This window comes from Pan troglodytes, chromosome 4 (assembly GCF_028858775.2).
Source record: "Pan troglodytes isolate AG18354 chromosome 4, NHGRI_mPanTro3-v2.0_pri, whole genome shotgun sequence".
In the NCBI taxonomy this organism is placed as follows: Eukaryota; Metazoa; Chordata; class Mammalia; order Primates; family Hominidae; genus Pan; species Pan troglodytes.
Window position 1 is genome coordinate 106,253,305 of NC_072402.2, and position 20,731 is coordinate 106,274,035.

The following is a 20,731-nucleotide window of genomic DNA, read 5'->3' on the forward strand; positions in this document are numbered from 1 at the left end:
TGACACCAAGGATGCAATCAACAAAAGAAAAAAATAGACGTTAGGCTTCATTAAAATTAAAAACTTTTGTGCATTGATGGATGTCATTAACAGAGTGAAAAGGCAACCTACTGAATAGGAGAATATATTGCAAATCATATATCTAATAAGGGATCAATATTCAGAATATATAGAAAAAACTCCTAAAGCTCAACAGCAAAAAAACAAACAACCAGATTCAAAATGGACAAGGGACTTGAATAGACATTTCTCAAAAGAATATACATAACTGATCAACAAGCACATGAAAAGATGCTCAATGTCACTAATCGCTAGGGAAATAGAAATCAAAACCACAATGTGATACCATCTCACACCCATTTGGATGACTACTACCAATAAAACAGAAAATAACAAGGTTTGGTGAGGATGTGGAGAAATTAGAACACTGTGCACAGCCCATGGGAATGTAAAATGGCACAGTCAATGTGGAAACCAGTATGGTGTTTCCTCAAAAAATTAAAAATAGAATGACAGTATGATCCAGTAATTCTACTTCTGAGTATATATCCAAAAGAATTCAAAGTAGGGTTTCAGCCAGGTACAGTGGCTCATGCCTGTAATCCCAGCAAACTTGGGAGGCTGAGGTGGAAGGATTACCTGGGGTCAGGAGTTCAAGACCAGCCTGGGCAACATAGCAAGACCCCATCTCTAAAAAATAAATAAACTTACCTGGGTGTGGTGGCCATGCATCTGTAGCCCCAGGTACTCAGAGGCTGAGGCGGGAGGATCCCTTGGACCCAAGAGTTGGAGCTGCAGTGAGCCATGATCACTCCAGCCTGTGAAACAGATCAAGACCCAACTCTAAACAAAATTTCAAAAACAGAAGGAAAGGTCTGAAAGGGATATTTGTACATTCATGTTCATAGAAATATTATTCACAACCGCTAAAACATGAAAGCAACTCAAGTGACCATCAACAGATGAATGGATAAGCAAAATGTGATATATACATACAAGGAAGTATTATTCAGCCTTAAAAAGGAAAGGAATTCTGATATATGCTACAACATGGTTGAACCTTGAGGACATTATGCTAAGGGGAATAGGCCAGTCACAAAAAGACAAATACTATATGATTTTACTTATATGAGGTACCTAGGGGAGTCAAACTGATAGACACAGAAGGTAGAATGGTGACTGCCTGGGGCTGGCAGTGGAGGTGAGTGATTGCATTGTTATTTAATGGGTATAGGGTTTCAGTTTTGCCAGATGAAAAGAGCTCTGTAGGCTGGGCGTGGTGGCTCACGCCTGTAATCCCAGCACTGTGGGAGGCCGAGGTGGGCGGATCACCTGCGGTCAGGCATTCGAGACCAGCCTAGCCAACATGCCGAAACCTTGTCTCTACTAAAAAATACAAAAATTAGTAGGGCATGGTGGCGCATACCTATAGTCCCAGCTACTCGGAAGGCTGAGGCAGGAGAATGGCGTGAACCCGGGAGGCGGAGCTTGCAGTGAGCCGAGTTCGTGCCACTGCACTCCAGCCTGAGCCACAGAGCGAGACTCAGTCTCGGAAAAAAAAAAAAAAAAAAAAAAAAAAAAAAAAAGAGCTCTGGAGATAGATAGTGTTAATGGTTGCACAACAATATGAATGTACTTAATACCACTGCACTATACGCTTAAAATAATTAAGATGGTAAATCTTATGATAGGTGCATTTTGCCACAATAAAAAATATCGAAGAAAAAAGTTTCACCGAAAGAATCTGCGAATTAATTTTAACCAGGTAGGAGGTACTCTTTGAACTTCAGGCCACAAATTCCTTTAACAGGCTATGAAATCCACATTATTCATTAGAAGTCAACACCATGCTTGACCTATAGCAGATGTTCAATAAATACTGGTTGAATAAAGACAAAAATGTTGGTTGAAAAATTTTTTCTTCTTTCTTACTCCTTTTTTCCCCCATTGCTTAATGAAAGAAAGAGAAATTAAAATCTGATTTCAGTAGAGTGTTAGAAAAAGGGATAGTCACAGGAATTATTCATCATGCTGCAATACTCAAAGCTAGCAGCTGTGAGAAGGTTTTTAATGGCCACTGATTTGAATTCTGAAACCATCTTCTTCTAAGATAGAAGTCCTCAGCCCAGCTGCACACTTAAATAATCTGGGCCACTTGAAAACAATGCAGATGTCCAGGTCCTACCCTAGAATAACTAAGCCAGTTTCTAAGCATTAGTATGTTTCATAATGACTCCATATGGTTGTAATGCACCGTGCAGTTTCTAGGAGCAGCATATCCCCAGAGATGATTTAAGACAAGTTGGAAGACAATTATTAATACAATGTGAAGAATAAGCTAGAGAAATATTAAGCTATGGTATCACAACAATTTAGTATAAATTATTGAAAAAGGTATCAAATTATCTTTTTCAGTCACTGACTCATTTCTCTATTTCTGTTTTTCTTTTTTCCTATGAGTTATTCAAGCAATTGTCCTTATATACTGTTCTGCCCCATTTCCTGAATCCATACCAAGGAAGCAGTAACAATATTTAGAGCCTACTGCTATCACTTGATGACATTTGTACTTTTGGCCAAGTCACAACTTTAGTACACTTCCTGTTCAACAGTCTATGCCTTAAAAAATAATAACTAATGTTTATCGAGTGCTTACTGTATGCCAATATGCTATTCTAAGTGCTTTATATATATATATATATATATATACTAACCTTCATTACAATGCTATGAATTAGGTGCTTTTTTTTTTTTTTAGACGGAGTCTCGCTCTGTCGCCCAGGCTGGAGTGCAGTGGCAAGATCTCAGCTCACTGCAACCTCCACCTCCCAGGTTCAAGCAATTCTCTGCCTCAGCCTTCTGAGTAGCTGGGATTACAAGCACGCGCCACCACATCCGGCTAATTTTTGTATTTTTAGTAGAGACGGGGTTTCACCATATCGGCCATGCTGGTCTTGAACTCCTGACCTCGTGATCCACCCGCCTCAGCCTCCCAAAGTGCTGGGATTATGGGAATGAGCCACCGCGCCCAGCCATGTGCTATTATTATGCCTGTTTTACATATAAGAGAACTCAGACATAGAGGGGTAAAGTCACTAAGTGGTGGACTTGGGAGACCATCCCTGGTTGTTCAGCAGGCAAGTCTCTGCATGTCTCCAGATTCATTCCTTTTCACTGACCCTAGAGTGCCAAAGTCCCAGCATATTTTGCAGCTGAGCCAACCCTCAATCAACAACTTGATGAATGTATTTCATTAGAATTAGCCAATGACATTAATACTATTAATACAATTAAATTCTCACTGTGCTATGCACAGTTGCAAATCCCTTTATATAGACTATCTCATTTGATCCTCACAATAACTCTATTAGCTAATGTGATAATTAGCTCTATTATTCACAGGTAATGAAACAATAGTACAAAGAGATAAAAATAAAATAACTAGCCCCAAATCACAGAGGTAGAGAGGGGCAGAGTCTGAACTCAATATCAGGACTCCGACTCTCTTACCTACCATGCTATACTGCCTGTTAAGAAAAAAATGTTAAGTGTCTCTACATAATTTAGCAACTCTAATAAAGAGCTATAGTTTGGGATGTGGGTTTTCTTTAATGTAGACTTTGAAAATTCAAGATTCATGACATGAATTTCTTTGTATTTCTGGAAACATAGGAACCATGCATTTCTCATCACCTGGTGGCAGTTCCCTTAATTTTAAGAAAAGGATTTGAGTAAAGCTGTACACAGAATATGAAAATCTAGTCCGGATGTGCAGTAGGCCACTCTCATTGGCTTGCATTGACTCAGGAAAGCTAATTATATGCAGCTTTCAGCTCCAAAATGCTATCACACTGGTAGGTTGAAACCAACCACAGTGAATGGGTGTATTTAACACCATGGAAACTGGCAAATGCTACAAATCAGAACTCCTCCTCCCCACCCAAAGAGCCAGTTTTTAAACCTCCATGAGGACACTACTGCCTAAAGTTATAAAATGAAAAATGAAAAATATTTTAGTAATTTAAAATGAAGGAGCCTGTTGGCATTTTTGGAAGTTATTAACATTGTACTTACTTTTAATGAAATTTTGCTTATAGGAAATTAAAGAGTAAAATTTATTTAGTTTTAAAAATGTCACTAAATGTCAAGTGCTTTATCTGTTAACTTGGTTTAGCTTTAGAATAGCTATTGAAGATGGTTTTACTCTAATTTTTGCAACTGACATATTATTTTGGCCACTAGCCAGGAGTCTTATATAATGATTTCATCTTACAAATCCCAGTGCATATTAGAACATTAATTTTCTATCTCCTCTTGCCTTTGTTTAGATTTATATAACTAAATAATTAAAATACTTTAGATGTGCTACCTTGAAAGGAGTAAATGTGAAATACCTGAAAAGAACTAGGATAGACATGGCTTGAACCCTTGCTTTTTGAAACAAGTATATGTTTGAGTTTTAGAGTAATTCTCCCTCCTGCTGTTTAATAAAATGGAATGTTTCATCAATTTATGTGAATTTATGTGACATTTCAAATATTCAATATATATCATTGCTGCTGAATACCTCCCTCAGCACTACCACTTTAACACCACCCTGCCCCCTGAAGATCTAGGGCTCATCCATCCATCTGGGACGTCAGGATTAGCATTTGTCAGTCATGGGCTGGAACTGGTTACTCTGCTGAAGATGCCTCAGCATACTGACATCTAGAGTGATAATTCCATGGAGGAAAGCTGAGGTTCAAGGACATTGAGAGGAGTTGAAGCGGGGGCTGACAGAACTAGGGATTCAGATCTAGGTCCACAAGGTCAGGAGTTATCAAGGTAATTGTCCAAACCCCAGTAGGGACTTTTAACTCACCTTATGGTCTGAAGGTTTATTTTACATACATGTTCAAAGAGGATTAAAAGCCTAGGTTCAATTGTATAGTCTCCCTATAGGATGAAACCTCTATGAAGGCAGTCTTTGTCTGGCTCTTTCCTGTATCTACAGCATGTGAAACTCTGCCTGCCCCATAGTCAGTGGTCACATGTAGTTATCGTAAAGATTTGTGAAGTGAATGAATGAATACATGCTTGGCCCTATTGTGAAGCAGATGAGTTTTTTTTTAACCCTTCTATCTGGTTATTTTATTTCTTTAGTATCGGTTTACCTCTAGTGTGCAGAGGGAATTTTTTTTCTCTTCAAAAATTATAGCATTTTTCCTAAAAACTGTTCTGCAGCATACTAGTTCTGAGAGATACTATTGCAAAAGGCTTAATGATAAAATAAAATGGAAAAATGATGAGTTAAAGAAAATTTAAAAGCATTATCTAATGCTGAGCTTCTCAGAGCTCTTACTGTGCTACTCTGCATATTGAATCTCTAAAAAAAGGAGAGACGGCATGTCAGGTTTTCCAAAGATAATTTGCCAAGGAGTCCTTTTACAGAGAGAAACTTGGGACAGGTGTTCCAAGGAAAAAAGATTTGGAAATTTTTGTCTAGAAGTCTAGAGGTTTCTACAATGGTACCCTATCTAAATCAATGCATGTGCAATTTCCTCCATGATCTGACTCTTTCTTGACCTGCTACATACTCCCCTAAAACTTACATCATTTTAATCCACTTCCACCAGTGTCGGCCAGGGAACTGACAAATTTGATAAATTATATTGAGGTAAAATGTTAATGCCTGCTAAGAGCTTTCTTGCTTCTCCAAGGCTGCATTGACATTGCAAGGAAGTGTCAGGTGGCCCCAGCCCAAGGGTCAGCCAGTTCAGAATTTCAGTCAGGGTCAATCAATGGAATGGGAGCAGAAAGTGTGCTAAAAATGAGGAACAATTTGGCTTGGAGACTAAATTTTTTGGTACCCTCTTAAATCATACCCTTTAGGGATCCACTCTTCTCTGTTCGTAAACAGCAAGTTAGTTATAATTCCTGGTGTCAGACTAGTTGGGGGAAGTGTTTTTTGGTTTTTTTTTCTTCAGTATCAGAGGGAGATACCAGTAGAGTAACCAACTATCTCAAGTTTCCCCAGATTGAGGGGTTTGTCGGGACTTAACCATACTAAAACCAGGAAAATCCTAGGCAAACCATGACAAGTTGGTCACCTTCACAGAGCCGTCACTTCAGAAACTGAAATAGCTCTGTAGGTTCCTAAAATGTTTGGAATCAGAAACTTCAATTGTCAGCCACATACACAATATTTTCCACAAATGTTGCAGAAACGCATTTTTGAGCTTATTTGCATATGATGAAAAAAACACTTATTATATGCTTTCGATCATTTGAAACCTAATTATTCAATTGGTAGAAGGCCTGAGTCCTTCACTTACCGACTCCTCTTCCACATGCCTTTTCGGGTACTTCTCTGCTTTTTTGCAGAAGCACTAGAGGGTATGGAAGCTGGAAGGGGACCTGTTGATTCCAGTAGACTGGGGCTACTTGCCGTTCTCATCCTGCTTTTCCTCATTCCCCAGTCTCTCTAACCTACTGAGATGTGATCTGGGCTTTCTATCATTATGTTTTATCTCTCTTTCTTTTACCTTTTGTTTTGTTTTGCTTTCCTTGGATTCCCTAATCTTTTCATGAAAAATGAGAATAACATCCAAAATTTACTATGTGTCATACACTGTGCTATAGACTTTGTACACATTATTTTTGTCTACTTTTCATAGTGCCTAAGATGGAAGTAATAAATTTATCTCCATTTTAGGAATGATACAGGTTAGGCAACTTTCCCAAGGTCATATAGCTGATAGAAGATGAAATTACGATGCAAACCCAGGTTATCTGGCTCTGAGCCAGTATTCCTAAACTGTGACCTACGCACCTGTCTCTGTGGCTTTCCAAGGTTTGAGAGAAACCTGGTGAGACTTTGCAACCACTGGCTGTCATCATCAGGTGGGATGAATCTGAAAGTTGGAAAAACTCACACCAGACTATCAGATATTTGTGTTGGACTCAGACCTATTTTGATAGCTGAATTCCTCTTTGCTCTCTGGCTAGTCCTTCTCAGTTTCATTTGTACACTTTGCCTCTCACTAGTCATTATATGATGGGATTCCTCAAGTTTCATTCCTAGCCCTCTCCTCTTTTCACTCTTTACTCTGTTCTCAGGCCATCCGATCACTCTACATGTCTCACAAATTTACATCTTCCAAGCTCCCCAGACCCATACGTCCAGCTGGCCACTTGCCCTCATCTTGGGTGTCCTGAAGGCCCCTTCCACTAAACATATTCAGAATCAAAATAAATGAGCTGCTCCCTGTGCTTGCTTGCCTTTACTTGGAAAACCTGGTTCGTTCCAGTGTTCTCCATGTTACGGCTGCTATGCTATCTAGTTACGCAAGCTGGAAACCTGGGAGTAATCATCATCATCTCCTCATCTAAATCCATGACAAATAGTATTAGTCTCTCCAGGGCAACTGATAAAATTTCCTAATAGGTCTACCCACATCCATTCTGGCTTTCTTACAATTGGTTTTTATTATAGCCAGAGTAATCTTTTAAAAAACGTATCTGACCATATCAGCAGGGTTGTTCCCTTCCAATATCCTCAGCCTCATTTCACACCAAAATTATCCACTGTATCAGTCAGCAAGAATTGGATGGAACAATCAAGTTAGATAATTTGAAGGGAGTTTAATAAAGAGGTGGGCAGTGTCAATGGCGTGTGGAGCTAGTAGCAAGGAGGTACGGGGACCATTCAAAGCCTGAAGGGGCAAGAGTTACCATAACCAGGAGATAGTAACTGTATGGAAATATTGCCTGGCAGGAGCCATGACCTTGGGTAGGGAAACACAGATAACCCATGATGACCTGTCAGGGAGCATGCTGTGGAAATAAGTACTCATATGCATTCATCTCATATGCAACTCATTCTCCTTCTACCCATCCTAGTGCCTGTCATTGACATTGTAAGTCAGGGGCAAGAGACTACTGTGGAAATGCATGAGCCTCCAGGAGCTGAAGCAGGAAGAGGCTAGAACATGGGGGAGGAGCAGTCAGAAGCTAGCTAGGATACCTACTAAGTCAGGGTGAAATTTCAAATATAAAAAGAGAATAAATGCAAAATAAAAATATCTAAGCAGTCATGACCACAAAATATGAACCTCAGATGAAATAATATCTACTTGATCTTCAGTGTGTAGTTCTAGAACAGAACTTCCCAAATTTACAGAGTTCCATTTTTCCACTGGTCATAACTAATGGGTATACTTGCTTGTATGGTCATACCAAAATCTTTTTTTACCAAATAATGGGTGTCCCCTCACATCTGGGTTAGTCAGTCCAACTCAGAATGTTCTTTCTAACTAAACTTGTCTTAACCAGTTTGAAGATTGTCCCCGCACAACCTTTCTCCCCTTTTCTTTACTACACTGCTATGAAAGAATTCCCTTCATTTTTATTCTAATGCCTATGAAAGAATTCCTTTCATTTTTGTTCTAATAAAGGAAAACTCTGTTACTTTTTTTCTTAAACTATTAGACATGTATTGTTATTCTCTATTTAATAACTGTAAAATGTATCTATGAAAACAAAAATTATTATATAAACACATTAACACTGAAACAAAGTGAGTTGTTTAGATTAAATTGACATACCCCTAATAAAATCTAGCAGATGTTTTATAAATATCTGTCAGCTATTTAAATTGTGAGATTCTTATGGGAAATTACTATTTGTGCTGACTACAATACATATTTAGAATATTTAGGAAACTTTCAAGACTTTCACTTCCAGAAATTTGGCAGGTTTCTTATCCTGAAAAACTCCCCTGCTACACCTAGAAAAACTGCATATGGTAGAATAAACATCTTTTAAAATGCATAGATGAGGCCAGGTGCGGTGGCTCATGCCTGTAATCCCAGCTATTGTGAAGGATGCAAGTCAGAGATAACCAAGTCCGTGCACATTTGTGTCTTTCCACAATGTCAGACTTTTATTAATGCTATTTCAATTACAAAAGCCAAGAGCTCCATGGAGTTCCCAAGGAGGCAGTTCTCCTTAGTACTTCCTGTTCACTCGGTAGTCAGAGCCACAGGCACACGGGCTCAAGTCACTCCACAAGTCAGTCAATTTTGCAAACCATACATATAGTATACTTATTCAATGTATAAATATTATAGACTAAATGTTCCACAACAAACATTTAACATTAAGAGAAAGGGGATAGGAAAAAGGATTAGTGAACCAGTCGAGCATGAGTGATGAGACAAAAAGAATATCCTGGTCTGGCCCAGGTGATCTGTTGTTCTTGCAGGGAGGAGTCTTTGTTGCAGGCAGAGCCTTCGGCGGCATATGCCAGGTGCTTATCACAAGTGACAGCAACGATGGGTGTTAGGAGATGCAGAAGTCCTGCTCTTTTTATGGCCACAGAATCCTCTGGTGAGGACTGATAGTGGAAGAGTGTGCTTGGTTACGTTGTTACCTGGCTGGATGCAGTCTTTATTGATCACGCAAAACATCTGCTCCCTGTTGGCAAAGTGCCTTTTGAAATGTAAGATGGAGTCTTTTTCTAAGATGGAGTTACTTATGTCAAGGGCGCTCTATACACTAGCACTTTGGGAGTCTGAGGTAGGAGGCCAGCCTGGGAAACATATGGAGACCCTGTCTCTACAAAAAACAAAAAAGTTAGCTAGCTGTGGTGATGTGTGCCTGTAGTCCCAGCTACTCCAGAGCTGAGGTGGAAGGATAGCTTGAGCCTGGGAGTTGAAGGCTGCAGTGAGTCATGATTGCACCTCGCACTTAAGCCTGGGAAACAAAGTGAGACCCTGTCTCAAAAAAAAAAAAAAAAAAAAAAAAAAAAAGCATAGATGATTTCACAATAAAACAGGGAAATCCACAAGTGTCAAAAATGAAGAGAGGAGAAAAATCTGTGTGGTGGTGATACCCATAGTGTGCTCTGAAGGAATCTGAAGAATGAAGAGACTAGGATAGTGGTGTAATGGGGCTGTGGGATGGTGGGGAGTGAGTGGAAGGTGGTGGGAGCGGACCTGAGACCAGGTAATGGTGCAGTGGCACTCACCAGGTGGGGAGTTGGAACTGTTGCCCTTACGGGAAGCCCAGAAGCTCAAAAGTCACAATTTCACCTCTTCATTTCAGAACAGAATGCAATATGAAGTTTAAAAAATATAAACTAATATTAGATATTTTGGGGGGATGGAAAATATAAATGTCTATGTGGGGAGGACCTGAATGCAGTGGAGGAAGGGAATACATAGGGTGCAGTGTTTAATTTCTTAAGTTTTGTCCAACTTGGGTTTTTTGTATTACTTTTTGTATTTGCAAGATGTCTTAGGATGAAAAACTGTAAAGAAAAAATGAAGTTACAAAACAGCATATACAGTATGTCTGCATATGCGTGTGCACATGTACGTGTATAGAATTTCTGAAAGGTGTGCACTTAAATATAACTAGAGCAGATTACAGAAGAACTTACACAGTAAGATAACACATACAATTTAGAGCATGCAACACAACACTATTGGTGCTTAAAGATACATATACATATAATAAAACTATAAAGAAATACATGAGATTGATAAACACCAAATTAAGTCTAGTCATTATATTTCAGGGGCAGGATGGAGAAGGCACCCAGGGAGGGCCACACTAGGTGAATTGAACATTGTTGGCAATATATTAGCTCTTAAGCCAGGTGGTAGTACATGGATATTAGTTATGTTATTCTTCATTCTTTTTTCTTAAATGTTATAAAATATACTTAATACTTTTTAAATAAAATATTTTCTGATACTCTTCTGAACCATACTTGGACATGCCTGAGGCCTTGAAGAGATGCTGGTAGTCTGATACCTCTAGAGAGTGACCACCTCTGCCCAGAATTGCGTCTTATTTTTTTCTAATGCAACAATTTATTTTATCAGCAATATTTATTGAGTCTACTATGTCCCAGGCCCTGTTCTAGGCACTGAGAACACAGCAGTGATGAAAACAAACAGAAATATATTCTAGTGCATTTTAGGTTTAGATAATATCAAGAAAGACGACTCTGCAGGAAAGAAATTGCTGAGATTTTCTCTTTTTTGCTGTTAGTGGATTTGGTGGATGGGTTGGTAGAGGGTGCCAAAAGGCCTTTTAGGACTAATCTCTGAGAATGTTGCACGCCCTCAAATAAACTTAGAAATCATGGTCAGATTCTGTTATTAGCACCTGATAAAGTACACCTATGATTACCACCTCACACGCTGTCTGGATAGGCTTATCAGCTAGGTCTGGAGGAAAATTGGATTGGAATTAAACTGGATATTATAATGGTATTTCTCATATATGTGCTGTCCTGATGAGATATTCTTGATATTATTGTGGTTTAGATCAACCATCCTAAAAAACAGGAATCTGCTCCCCACGTGTGAAGCCACCTTCATCACCCACCCTTCATTCCCAAGTATTGATTATGGTTTTGTTGTATATCTTATTGCTGGGCAATTGCAACCATTCTTTCAAAGTAGGAAGGGAGTAGATAGTCATACCTTCTTTGAAGTACAAAAGTCAGTCTACATGCTTGTCCTGTCATGTATTGTCATTTAACAAACCACCCAAAATGTAATGTCTTAAAACAATAGTCAATTCATTAAGTTCAAAGTCTATAGGTTAGAATTTTGGCCACGGCTTAGCTTGCCAATTCTTCTGCTTCATGGCATTGACTGGGGCCACTCAATCAATGAATACAATGTTCAAGTTATCTTCAGCTGGTGGCTGTTCGGATTTATGGTGGTCCAAGAAGCATTCTTTAATGTGTCTAGCAGCTTAGTTGGGTTGGCTGATGCCTAGGCTCAGCCAGGGCCTTCTTCCTCTCCTGTGGTTTCAGGGCTTCTCCACATGGCTTCTTTGCAAGATAGCTGAACTCCTTCCATGTGGCTCAGGGCTCTAAGAGAGTGTGTTTCCAGAGGCTAAAAATAGAAGCAACTGTCAGGCCTCTGAGCCCAAGCCAAGCCATCGCATCCCCTGTGACTTGCACGTATACACCCAGATGGCCTGAAGTAACTGAAGAATCACAAAAGAAGTGAATATGCCCTGCCCCACCTTAACTGATGACATTCCACCACAAAAGAAGTGTAAATGGCCGGTCCTTGCCTTAACTGATGACATTACCTTGTGAAAGTCCTTTTCCTGGCTCATCCTGGCTCAAAAAGCACCCCCACTGAGCACCTTGCGACCCCCACTCCTGCCCGCCAGAGAACAAACCCCCTTTGACTGTAATTTTCCTTTACCTACCCAAATCCTATAAAGTGGCCCCACCCTTATCTCCCTTCGCTGACTCTCTTTTCGGACTCAGCCCACCTGCGCCCAGGTGAAATAAACAGCCATGTTGCTCACACAAAGCCTGTTTGGTGGTCTCTTCACACAGGCACCCATGAAATTTGGTGCTGTGACTCAGATCAGGGGACCTCCCTTGGGAGATCAATCTCCTGTCCTCCTGCTCTTTGCTCCGTGAGAAAGATCCACCTACGACCTCAGGTCCTCAGACCGATCAGCCCAAGAAACATCTCACCAATTTCAAATCCGGTAAGCGGCCTGTTTTTACTCTCTTCTCCAACCTCCCTCACTACCCCTCAACCCCTTCCCCTTCACCCTTAGCGGCAAGTCCCGCTTTCCTGGGGCAAGGGCAAGTACCCCTCAACCCCTTCTCCTTCACCCTTAGCGGCAAGTCCCGCTTCCCAAGGGGGCAAGAACCCCCCAGTCGCTTATTTCCACACCCCAACCTCTTATCTCTGCGCCCCAATCCCTTATTTCCGCACCCTGACCTCTTATCTCTGTGCCCCAATCCCTTATTTCCATGCCCCAACCCCTTCTCTGCTTTTCTGGAAGGCAAGAACCCCCCACCCCTTCTCCGTGTCTCTACTCTTTTCTCTGGGCTTGCATCCTTCACTATGGGTAAGCTTCCACCTTCCATTCCTCCTTCTCCCTTAGCCTGTGTTCTCAAAAACTTAAAACCTCTTCAACTCACACCTGACCTAAAACCTAAATGCCTTATTTTCTTCTGCAATGCCGCTTGACCCCAATACAAACTCGACTGTAGTTCCAAATAGCCAGAAAATGGCACTTTGAATTTTTCCATCCTGCAAGATCTAAATAATTCTTGTCGTAAAATAGGCAAATGGTCTGAGGTGCCTGACATCCAGGCATTCTTTTACACAGCAGTCCCTTCCTAGTCTCCGTGCCCAGTGCAACTCATCCCAAATCTTCCTTCTTTCCCTCCCGCCTGTCCCCTCAGTACCAACCCCAAGCGTCGCTGAGTCTTTCTAATCTTCCTTTTCTACAGACCCATCTGACCTCTCCCTTCCTCCCCAGGCTGGTCCTCGCCAGGCCGAGCTAGGTCCCAATTCTTCCTCAGCCTCTGCTCCTCCACTCTATAATCTTTTTATCACCTCCCCTCCTCACACCTGGTCCGGCTTACAGTTTCGTTCCGTGACTAGCCCTCCCCCTCCTGCCCAGCAACTTACTCTTAAAAAGGTGGCTGGAGCTAAAGGCATAGTCAAGGTTAATGCTTCTTTTTCTTTATCCCAAATCAGAAGCGTTAGGCTCTTTTTCATCAAATATAAAAATCCAGCCCAGTTCATGACTTGTTTGGCAGCAACCCTGAGACACTTTACAGCCCTAGACCCTAAAAGGTCAAAAGGCCGTCTTATTCTCAAAATACATTTTATTACCCAATCTGCTCCCGACATTAAATAAAACTCCAAAAATTAAATTCCAGCCCTCAAACCCCACAACAGGATTTAATTAACCTTGCCTTCAAGGTGTACAATAATAGAAAAAAGTTGCAATTCCTTGCCTCCACTGTGAGACAAACCCCAGCCACATCTCCAGCACATAACAACTTCCAAACGCCCGAACGGCAGCGGCCAGGCATTCCTCCAGAACCTCCTCCCCCAGGAGCTTGCTACACGTGCCGGAAATCTGGCCACTGGGCCAAGGAATGCCCAGAGCCTGGGATTCCTCCTAAGCCACGTCCCATCTGTGTGGGACCCCACTGAAAATCGGACTGTTCAACTCACCTGGCAGCCACTCCCAGAGCCCCTGGAACTCTGGCCCAAGGCTCTCTGACTCCTTCCCAGATCTTCTCGGCTTAGCGGCTGAAGACTGACACTGCGCGATCGCCTCGGAAGCCCCCTAGACCATCGCGGATGCCAAGCTTCGGGTAACTCTCACAGTGGAAGGTAAGCCCGTCCCCTTCTTAATCAATAAGGAGGCTACCCACTCCACATTACCTTCTTTTCAAGGGCCTGTTTCCCTTGCCTCCATAACTGTTGTGGGTATTGATGGCCAGGCTTCTAAACCTCTGAAAACTCCCCAACTCTGGTGCCAACTTAGACAATACTCTTTTAAGCACTCCTTTTTAGTTATCCCCACCTGCCCAGTTCCCTTATTAGGCTGAGACACTTTTAACTAAATTATCTGCTTCCCTGACTATTCCCGGACTACAGCTATATCTCATTGCCACCCTTCTTCCCAATCCAAAGCCTCCTTTGCATTCTCCTCTTGTATCCCCCCACCTTAACCCACAAGTATAAGATAACTCTACCCCCTCCTTGGCGACCTATCATGCACCCCTTACCATCTCATTAAAACCTAATCACCCTTACCCCATTCAACGCCAATATCCCATCCCACAGCACGCTTTAAAAAGATTAAAGCCTGTTATCACTCGCCTGCTACAGCATGGCCTTTTAAACCCTATAAACTCTCCTTACAATTCCCCCATTTTACCTGTCCTAAAACCAGACAAGCCTTACAAGTTAGTTCAGGATCTGCACCTTATCAACCAAATTGTTTTGCCTGTCCACCCTGTGGTGCCCAACCCGTACACTCTTTTGTCCTCAATACCTGCCTCCACAACTCACTATTCCGTGCTTGACCTTAAAGATGCTTTTTTCACTATTCCCCTGCACCCCTCGTCCCAGCCTCTCTTTGCTTTCACTTAGACTGACCCTGACACCCATTAGGCTCAGCAAATTACCAAGGCTGTACTGCTGCAAACCTTCACAGACAGCCCCCATTACTTCAATCAAGCCCAAATTTCTTCCTCATCTGTTACCTATCTTGGCATAATTCCCATAAAAACACACGTGCTCTCCCTGCCAATCGTGTCTGACTGATCTCTCAAACCCCAGCACCTTCTACAAAACAACAACTCCTTTCCTTCCTAGGCATGGTTAGCGTGGTCAGAATTCTTACACAAGAGCCAGGACCACACCCTGTAGCCTTTCTGTCCAAACAACTTGACCTTACTGTTTTAGCCTAGCCCTCATGTCTGCGTGCAGCGGCTGCCGCAGCTTTAATACTTTTAGAGGCCCTCAAAATCACAAACTATGCTCCACTCACTCTCTACAGTTCTCATAACTTCCAAAATCTATTTTCTTCCTCATACCTGACGCATATACTTTCTGCTTCCTGGCTCCTTCAGCTATACTCACTCTTTGTTGAGTCTCCCACAATTACCATTGTTCCTGGCCTGGACTTCAATCTGGCCTCCCACATTATTCCTGATACCACACCTGACCCCCATGACTGTATCTCTCTGATCCACCTGACATTCACCCCATTTCCCCAAATTTCCTTCTTTCCTGTTCCTCACCCTGATCACGCTTGATTTATTGATGGCGGTTCCACCAGGCCTAATCGCCACACGCCAGCAAAGGCAGGTTATACTATAGTACAAGCCACTAGCCTGCCTCTTAGAACCTCTCATTTCCTTTCCATCGTGGAAATCTATCCTCAAGGAAATAACTTCTCAGTGTTCCATCTGCTATTCTACTACTCCTCAGGGATTATTCAGGCCTCCTCCCTTCCCTACACATCAAGCTTGAGGATTTGCCCCACCCAGGACTGGCAAGTTAGCTTTACTCAACATGCCCTGAGTCAGATAACTAAAATACCTCTTAGACTAGGTAGATACTTTCACTGGATAAGTAGAGGCCTTTCCTACAGGGTCTGAGAAGGCCACCGCAGTCATTTCTTCCGTTCTGTCAGACATAATTCCTCAGTTAAGCCTTCCCAACTCAATACAGTCTGATAACAGATGAGCCTTTATTAGTCAAATCAGCCAAGCAGTTTTTCAGGCTCTTAGTATTTAGTGAAACCTTTATATCCCTTACGGTCCTCCATCTTCAAGAAAAGTAGAATGGACTAAAGGTCTTTTAAAAACACACCTCACCAAGCTCAGCCACCAACTTAAAAGGGACTGGACAATACTTTTACCACTTTCCCTTCTCAGAATTCAGGCCGGTCCTCAGAATGCTACAGGGTACAGCCCATTTAAGCTCCTGTATAGAAGCTTCTCATTCCAGACACCAGACCAACTTAGACTGTGCCCCAAAAAACTTGTCATACCTACTATCTTCTGTCTAGTCATACTCCTATTCACCATTCTCAACTATTCATACTTGCCCTGCTCTTGTTTACACTGCCCGTTTACACTGTTTTTCCAAGCCATCAAAGCTGCTATCTCCTGGTGCTATCCCCAAACTGCCAGTCTTAACTTGAAAAGAGCCGGGCACATTCCTCAGCCCCGGGCTCAAAACAAACAAGCCCAATACAAACACATCCCATCCTCCCATCCCACCACATATCGCCATATATCTCTCAAACTTCCTGAGCCCAGTACAAACACCACCAGGAAAGTCTCCAATAAGGGGACAGCCGTTCAAAGTTTTACTGAAAGAGCGGGAACCAAAAGAATTCCTTTGTTCCCCTGTAACTTTCAGGCTATAAAAAGCAAACACTCGCATTGTTCTGGGCCCTCTTGTTTGCTGTGGAATGGAGGGACCAGGTTCGAACTTGTAGTAAAGATCCTTGCCACTTGGCTTTGACTCTGGACTCTGGTGGTCTTCTTTGGGGAACTAACGGTCTGGGCATAACATCTGGGGGCTCGTCCGGGATTCCCCAAGCCCACCAGACCCCTGGTCAACGGATCTGCTAGGATCGATCTACTGATAGGTGAGCTGGCTCATCTCCGTTTGTCTGTCTGTGTCTGTTCTGAATCCGAATCTGTGACTCGCGAGGTCTGAAACTGGAGCTGGCACAGTCCTGGCGGACGCACTATAGGACGGCCAGCGGAGACCGGTGGGAGACGTCCCCTGGCTCTCATCTGATCTATATTGCGATCTGAGCTGCCCCGGTTTGGCGGGCAGCAGCTGTATCTGAGCTGCCCGGTTGGGCGGGCAGCAGCTGTCTCTGATCTGAGCTGCCCCGGTTTGGCGGGCAGCAGCTGTCTCTGATCTGAGCTGCCCCGGTTTGGTGGGCAGCAGCTGTCTCTGATCTGAGCTGCCCCGGTTTGGCGGGCAGCAGCCGTATCTGAGCTGCCCGGTTGGGCGGGCAGCAGCTGTCTCTGATCTGAGCTGCCCCGGTTTGGTGGGCAGCAGCTGTCTCTAATCTGGGCTGCCCCAGCGCGACCACGATCCAGGCGGCTAACTCTGACCCGGGCTTCCGGTGCACGCTTGCGATCTGAACTGCCCCGGTTTGGCGGGCAGCAGCTGTCTCTAATCTGGGCTGCCCCAGCGCGACCGCGATCCAGGCGGCTAACTCTGACCCAGGCTTCCGGTGCGCGCTTGCGATCTGAACTGCCCCGGTTTGGCGGGCAGCAGCTGCCTCTGACCAGGGCTGCCAAAGTGCGCCTGCGATTAGATATCATTAATAAGTCAGATCAGATTTCCTTTACAGGGATTCAAACCCACATTCCTTTACAGGAAGAGACTACAAATTATTACAGGATGGGTAATACCCAGAGCACTCCTCTATCTCTCCTTACGAGTAATTTCAAAGAAGTTAGAGCAAGGGGCCATGATCTTGGTATAGAAATCAGGAAAGGAAAGCTAATTACTCTGTGTCGCTCCGAATGGCCTGCCTTTGATGTGGGGTGGCCGCCCGAAGGGACCTTCCGACTTGCTGTCATCACTAGGGTAAAGTCCAAGATTTTCCTACCTGGGCGTGCGGGCCACTTAGATCAAGTCCCATATATCCTCATATGGCAGGACCTTGTTGAGAACCCGCCTCCTTGGCTGTCCCCTTTCCAATTGGCCTCTGAACCCTGTAAGGCACTGGTTGCTCGACCACTAAAATCCAAGCAACCAACTGCCCCACCCCCATCCTGTTCTACCTGACAGTGGGGACCCACTGTTCACAGAACCCCCTCCGTACCCCTCCGGGCCCCAGGCCCCAGCCCCCCTGGCTGAGCTGCGGGAGGGAGCAGGCGGACGGGAGGCGGCCGGCACACACGGGCCCGCTGAAAGGGAAAGTAACTTTGAAGGGCCGGCGGGGAGGATGCGAGGGCACACTTCGCGGACTAGCCCCCCTCAGCTGCCTGACTCCACGGTGGCTTTACCCCTTTGGGAAATAGGACCCCCAGATGACACAGGAATCCCCAGGCTCCAGTACTGGCCATTCTCCACCAGTGATCTGTATAACTGGAAAACTCAGAGTGCTCGGTTTTCAGACAACCCCAAAGATTTACTGGCTTTACTAGATAGTGTCATGTTCACCCACCAGCCCACTTGGGATGATTGTCAGCAGCTCCTCCGAATTTTGTTCACCACAGAAGAGCGAGAGAGAATACAGATAGAAGCTAGAAAGCTGGTCCCGGGGGACGACGGTCAACCGACTGCCAACCCCGACCTCATAAACACAACCTTTCATCTGACCAGGCCGGCGTGGGACTACAACACGGCAGAAGGTAGGGGACGGCTACACCTTTATCGCCAGACTCTAATGGCAGGTCTCTGGGCAGCTGCTCGCAAGCCCACTAATTTGGCTAAAGTATATTCTATTCTGCAGGGAAAGACAGAGAGCCCAGCTACCTACTTAGAAAGATTAATGGAAGCTTTTAGACAGTACACCCCCATAGATCCAGAGGCTCCAGGAAGTCAGGCAGCTGTTGTAATGTCTTTCGTAAATCAGGCAGCCCCAGATATTAAGAGAAAACTCCAGAAATTAGAAGACTTGGAGGGAAAGCGGATTCAGGACCTCCTTCAGATAGCCCAGCGGGTTTACAATAACAGAGATACTCCAGAGGAAAAGCAATTTAAGGCCACTAAAAAAATGACCAAGGTCCTGGCAGCAGTGGTACAGAAAGAGCATCTACAGCCAGAGGTAACATATCTAGGGTACCTGCTTAAGGGAGGGCAGCGCTGGCTAACAGACGCCCGGAAACAAACTGTTCTGCAGATCCCCAGGCCACAATCCACCCGACAAGTGAGAGAATTCCTGGGGTCGGCGGGATTTTGCAGACTATGGATACCTGGGTTCGCAGAACTGGCTAAACCCTTGTATCAGGCAACACGGGGGCAACAGCCATTTAATTGGACAGACGAAGCCGAGTTGGCCTTCCAACAGATTAAAACTGCCCTACTCTCCGCGCCTGCACTAGGACTACCTGATGTTACCAAGCCCTTCCACTTATACGTGGATGGGAATAAGGGTGTCGCCAAGGCGGTAATAACTCAGAACTTAGGCCCCTGGCGGAGGCCAGTTGCCTACCTGTCAAAGAAGTTAGACCCAGTAGCTGCCGGGTGGCCCCCTTGTCTCCGAATGATTGCGGCCACGGCTCTGATGGTGCAAGATGCTCATAAACTTGTCATGGGGCAAGAATTGTGGGTCGTTACTCCACATGCCATCGAAGGTGTACTCAAACAGCCACCTAATCGATGGATGAGTAACGCCCGCCTCACCCAGTACAAAGGACTACTACTAAATCCTCTCAGGATAATTTTCCTGCCCCCAACGACCTTAAACCCTGCCTCGCTGCTGCCCAACCCGGATCTGGACGCCCCACTCCATGACTGCACCAAGATACTAGCTCAGGTGCACGGAGTTCGAGAAGACCTGCAGGACCGCCCACTTCCTGACGCCAACCTCATCTGGTTCACTGATGGGAGCAGCTTCATGCATCAAGGCCAGAGGTACGCTGGAGCGGCAGTAACTTCAGAGACTGAGGTAATCTGGGCGGAACCCCTGCCCCCGGGGACATCGGCCCAGAAGGCCGAACTGATAGCGCTCACCCAAGCTCTTACCTTAGGGGCGGGGAAAAAGCTGACAGTATATACAGACAGCCAATATGCTTTTGCAACGGCGCATATACATGGGGCCATTTACAGGGAACTAGGGTTACTGACGGCTGAAGGAAAAGAGATAAAAAACAAGCAAGAGATCCTAGCCCTGCTAACAGCCCTATGGAGGCCAGAAAAATTAGCCATTGTACATTGCCCAGGGCATCAGAAACTAACTACTCCAACTGCTCAAGGCAACTTTCTGGCAGACCAAACTGCAAGGAATGTGGCAAAGGCTCCCAGCCAACTCCTTGCACTCCAGCTCCCTGACCCAGGCCCCCCGGGACTTGCCATATTTCCCTGAATATTCAGAACAAGATCTCCAGTGGATTGACAAACTTCCCCTGAAACAAATCCAGAATGGGTGGTGGACTAATACTAATGACCAAACCATCCTACCAGAAAAATTAGGACAACAGGTGTTAGAACACATCCACCGAACCACCCACCTGGGGGCCCGGCGGATGATAGACCTGATCAGACGCTCCAAGCTCAAAATCAGACATATAGCTGAGATGGCCAGCAGTATCGTGACAAGTTGCAAAGTCTGCCAGCTTAACAACGCATACCCCCAATCTCAAGCTGCAACAGGAACAAGGCTCAGGGGAACCAGGCCCGGTATCTACTGGGAAGTAGATTTTACTGAAATAAAGCCAGGAAAGTACGGGTACCGGTAC

General features: G+C 44.1%; 1 protein-coding gene across 5 annotated transcripts in view; it reads left to right on the plus strand.

Annotated features, from left to right (window-relative positions):
- Positions 1-20,731, plus strand: part of LOC104006505 (uncharacterized) — a 243,330-nt gene that overhangs the window by 147,654 nt on the left and 74,945 nt on the right. For 2 of the 5 annotated variants that reach the window (XR_010156933.1, XR_010156935.1), the window contains one exon: positions 12,359-12,516. The exons of 1 other annotated variant lie outside the window; for it this stretch is intronic. Coding sequence is in view for 1 of the 4 variants with exons in the window: in XM_063810508.1 (XP_063666578.1) it covers positions 18,274-18,682 (409 nt within the window). In the remaining 3 variants the exon portion in view is untranslated. Of the gene's footprint in view, positions 1-12,358; positions 12,517-17,592; positions 18,683-19,173; positions 19,259-20,731 lie in introns of those variants that run through there. 2 more of the 5 variants (XR_010156932.1, XM_063810508.1) reach the window with 2 other exon arrangements.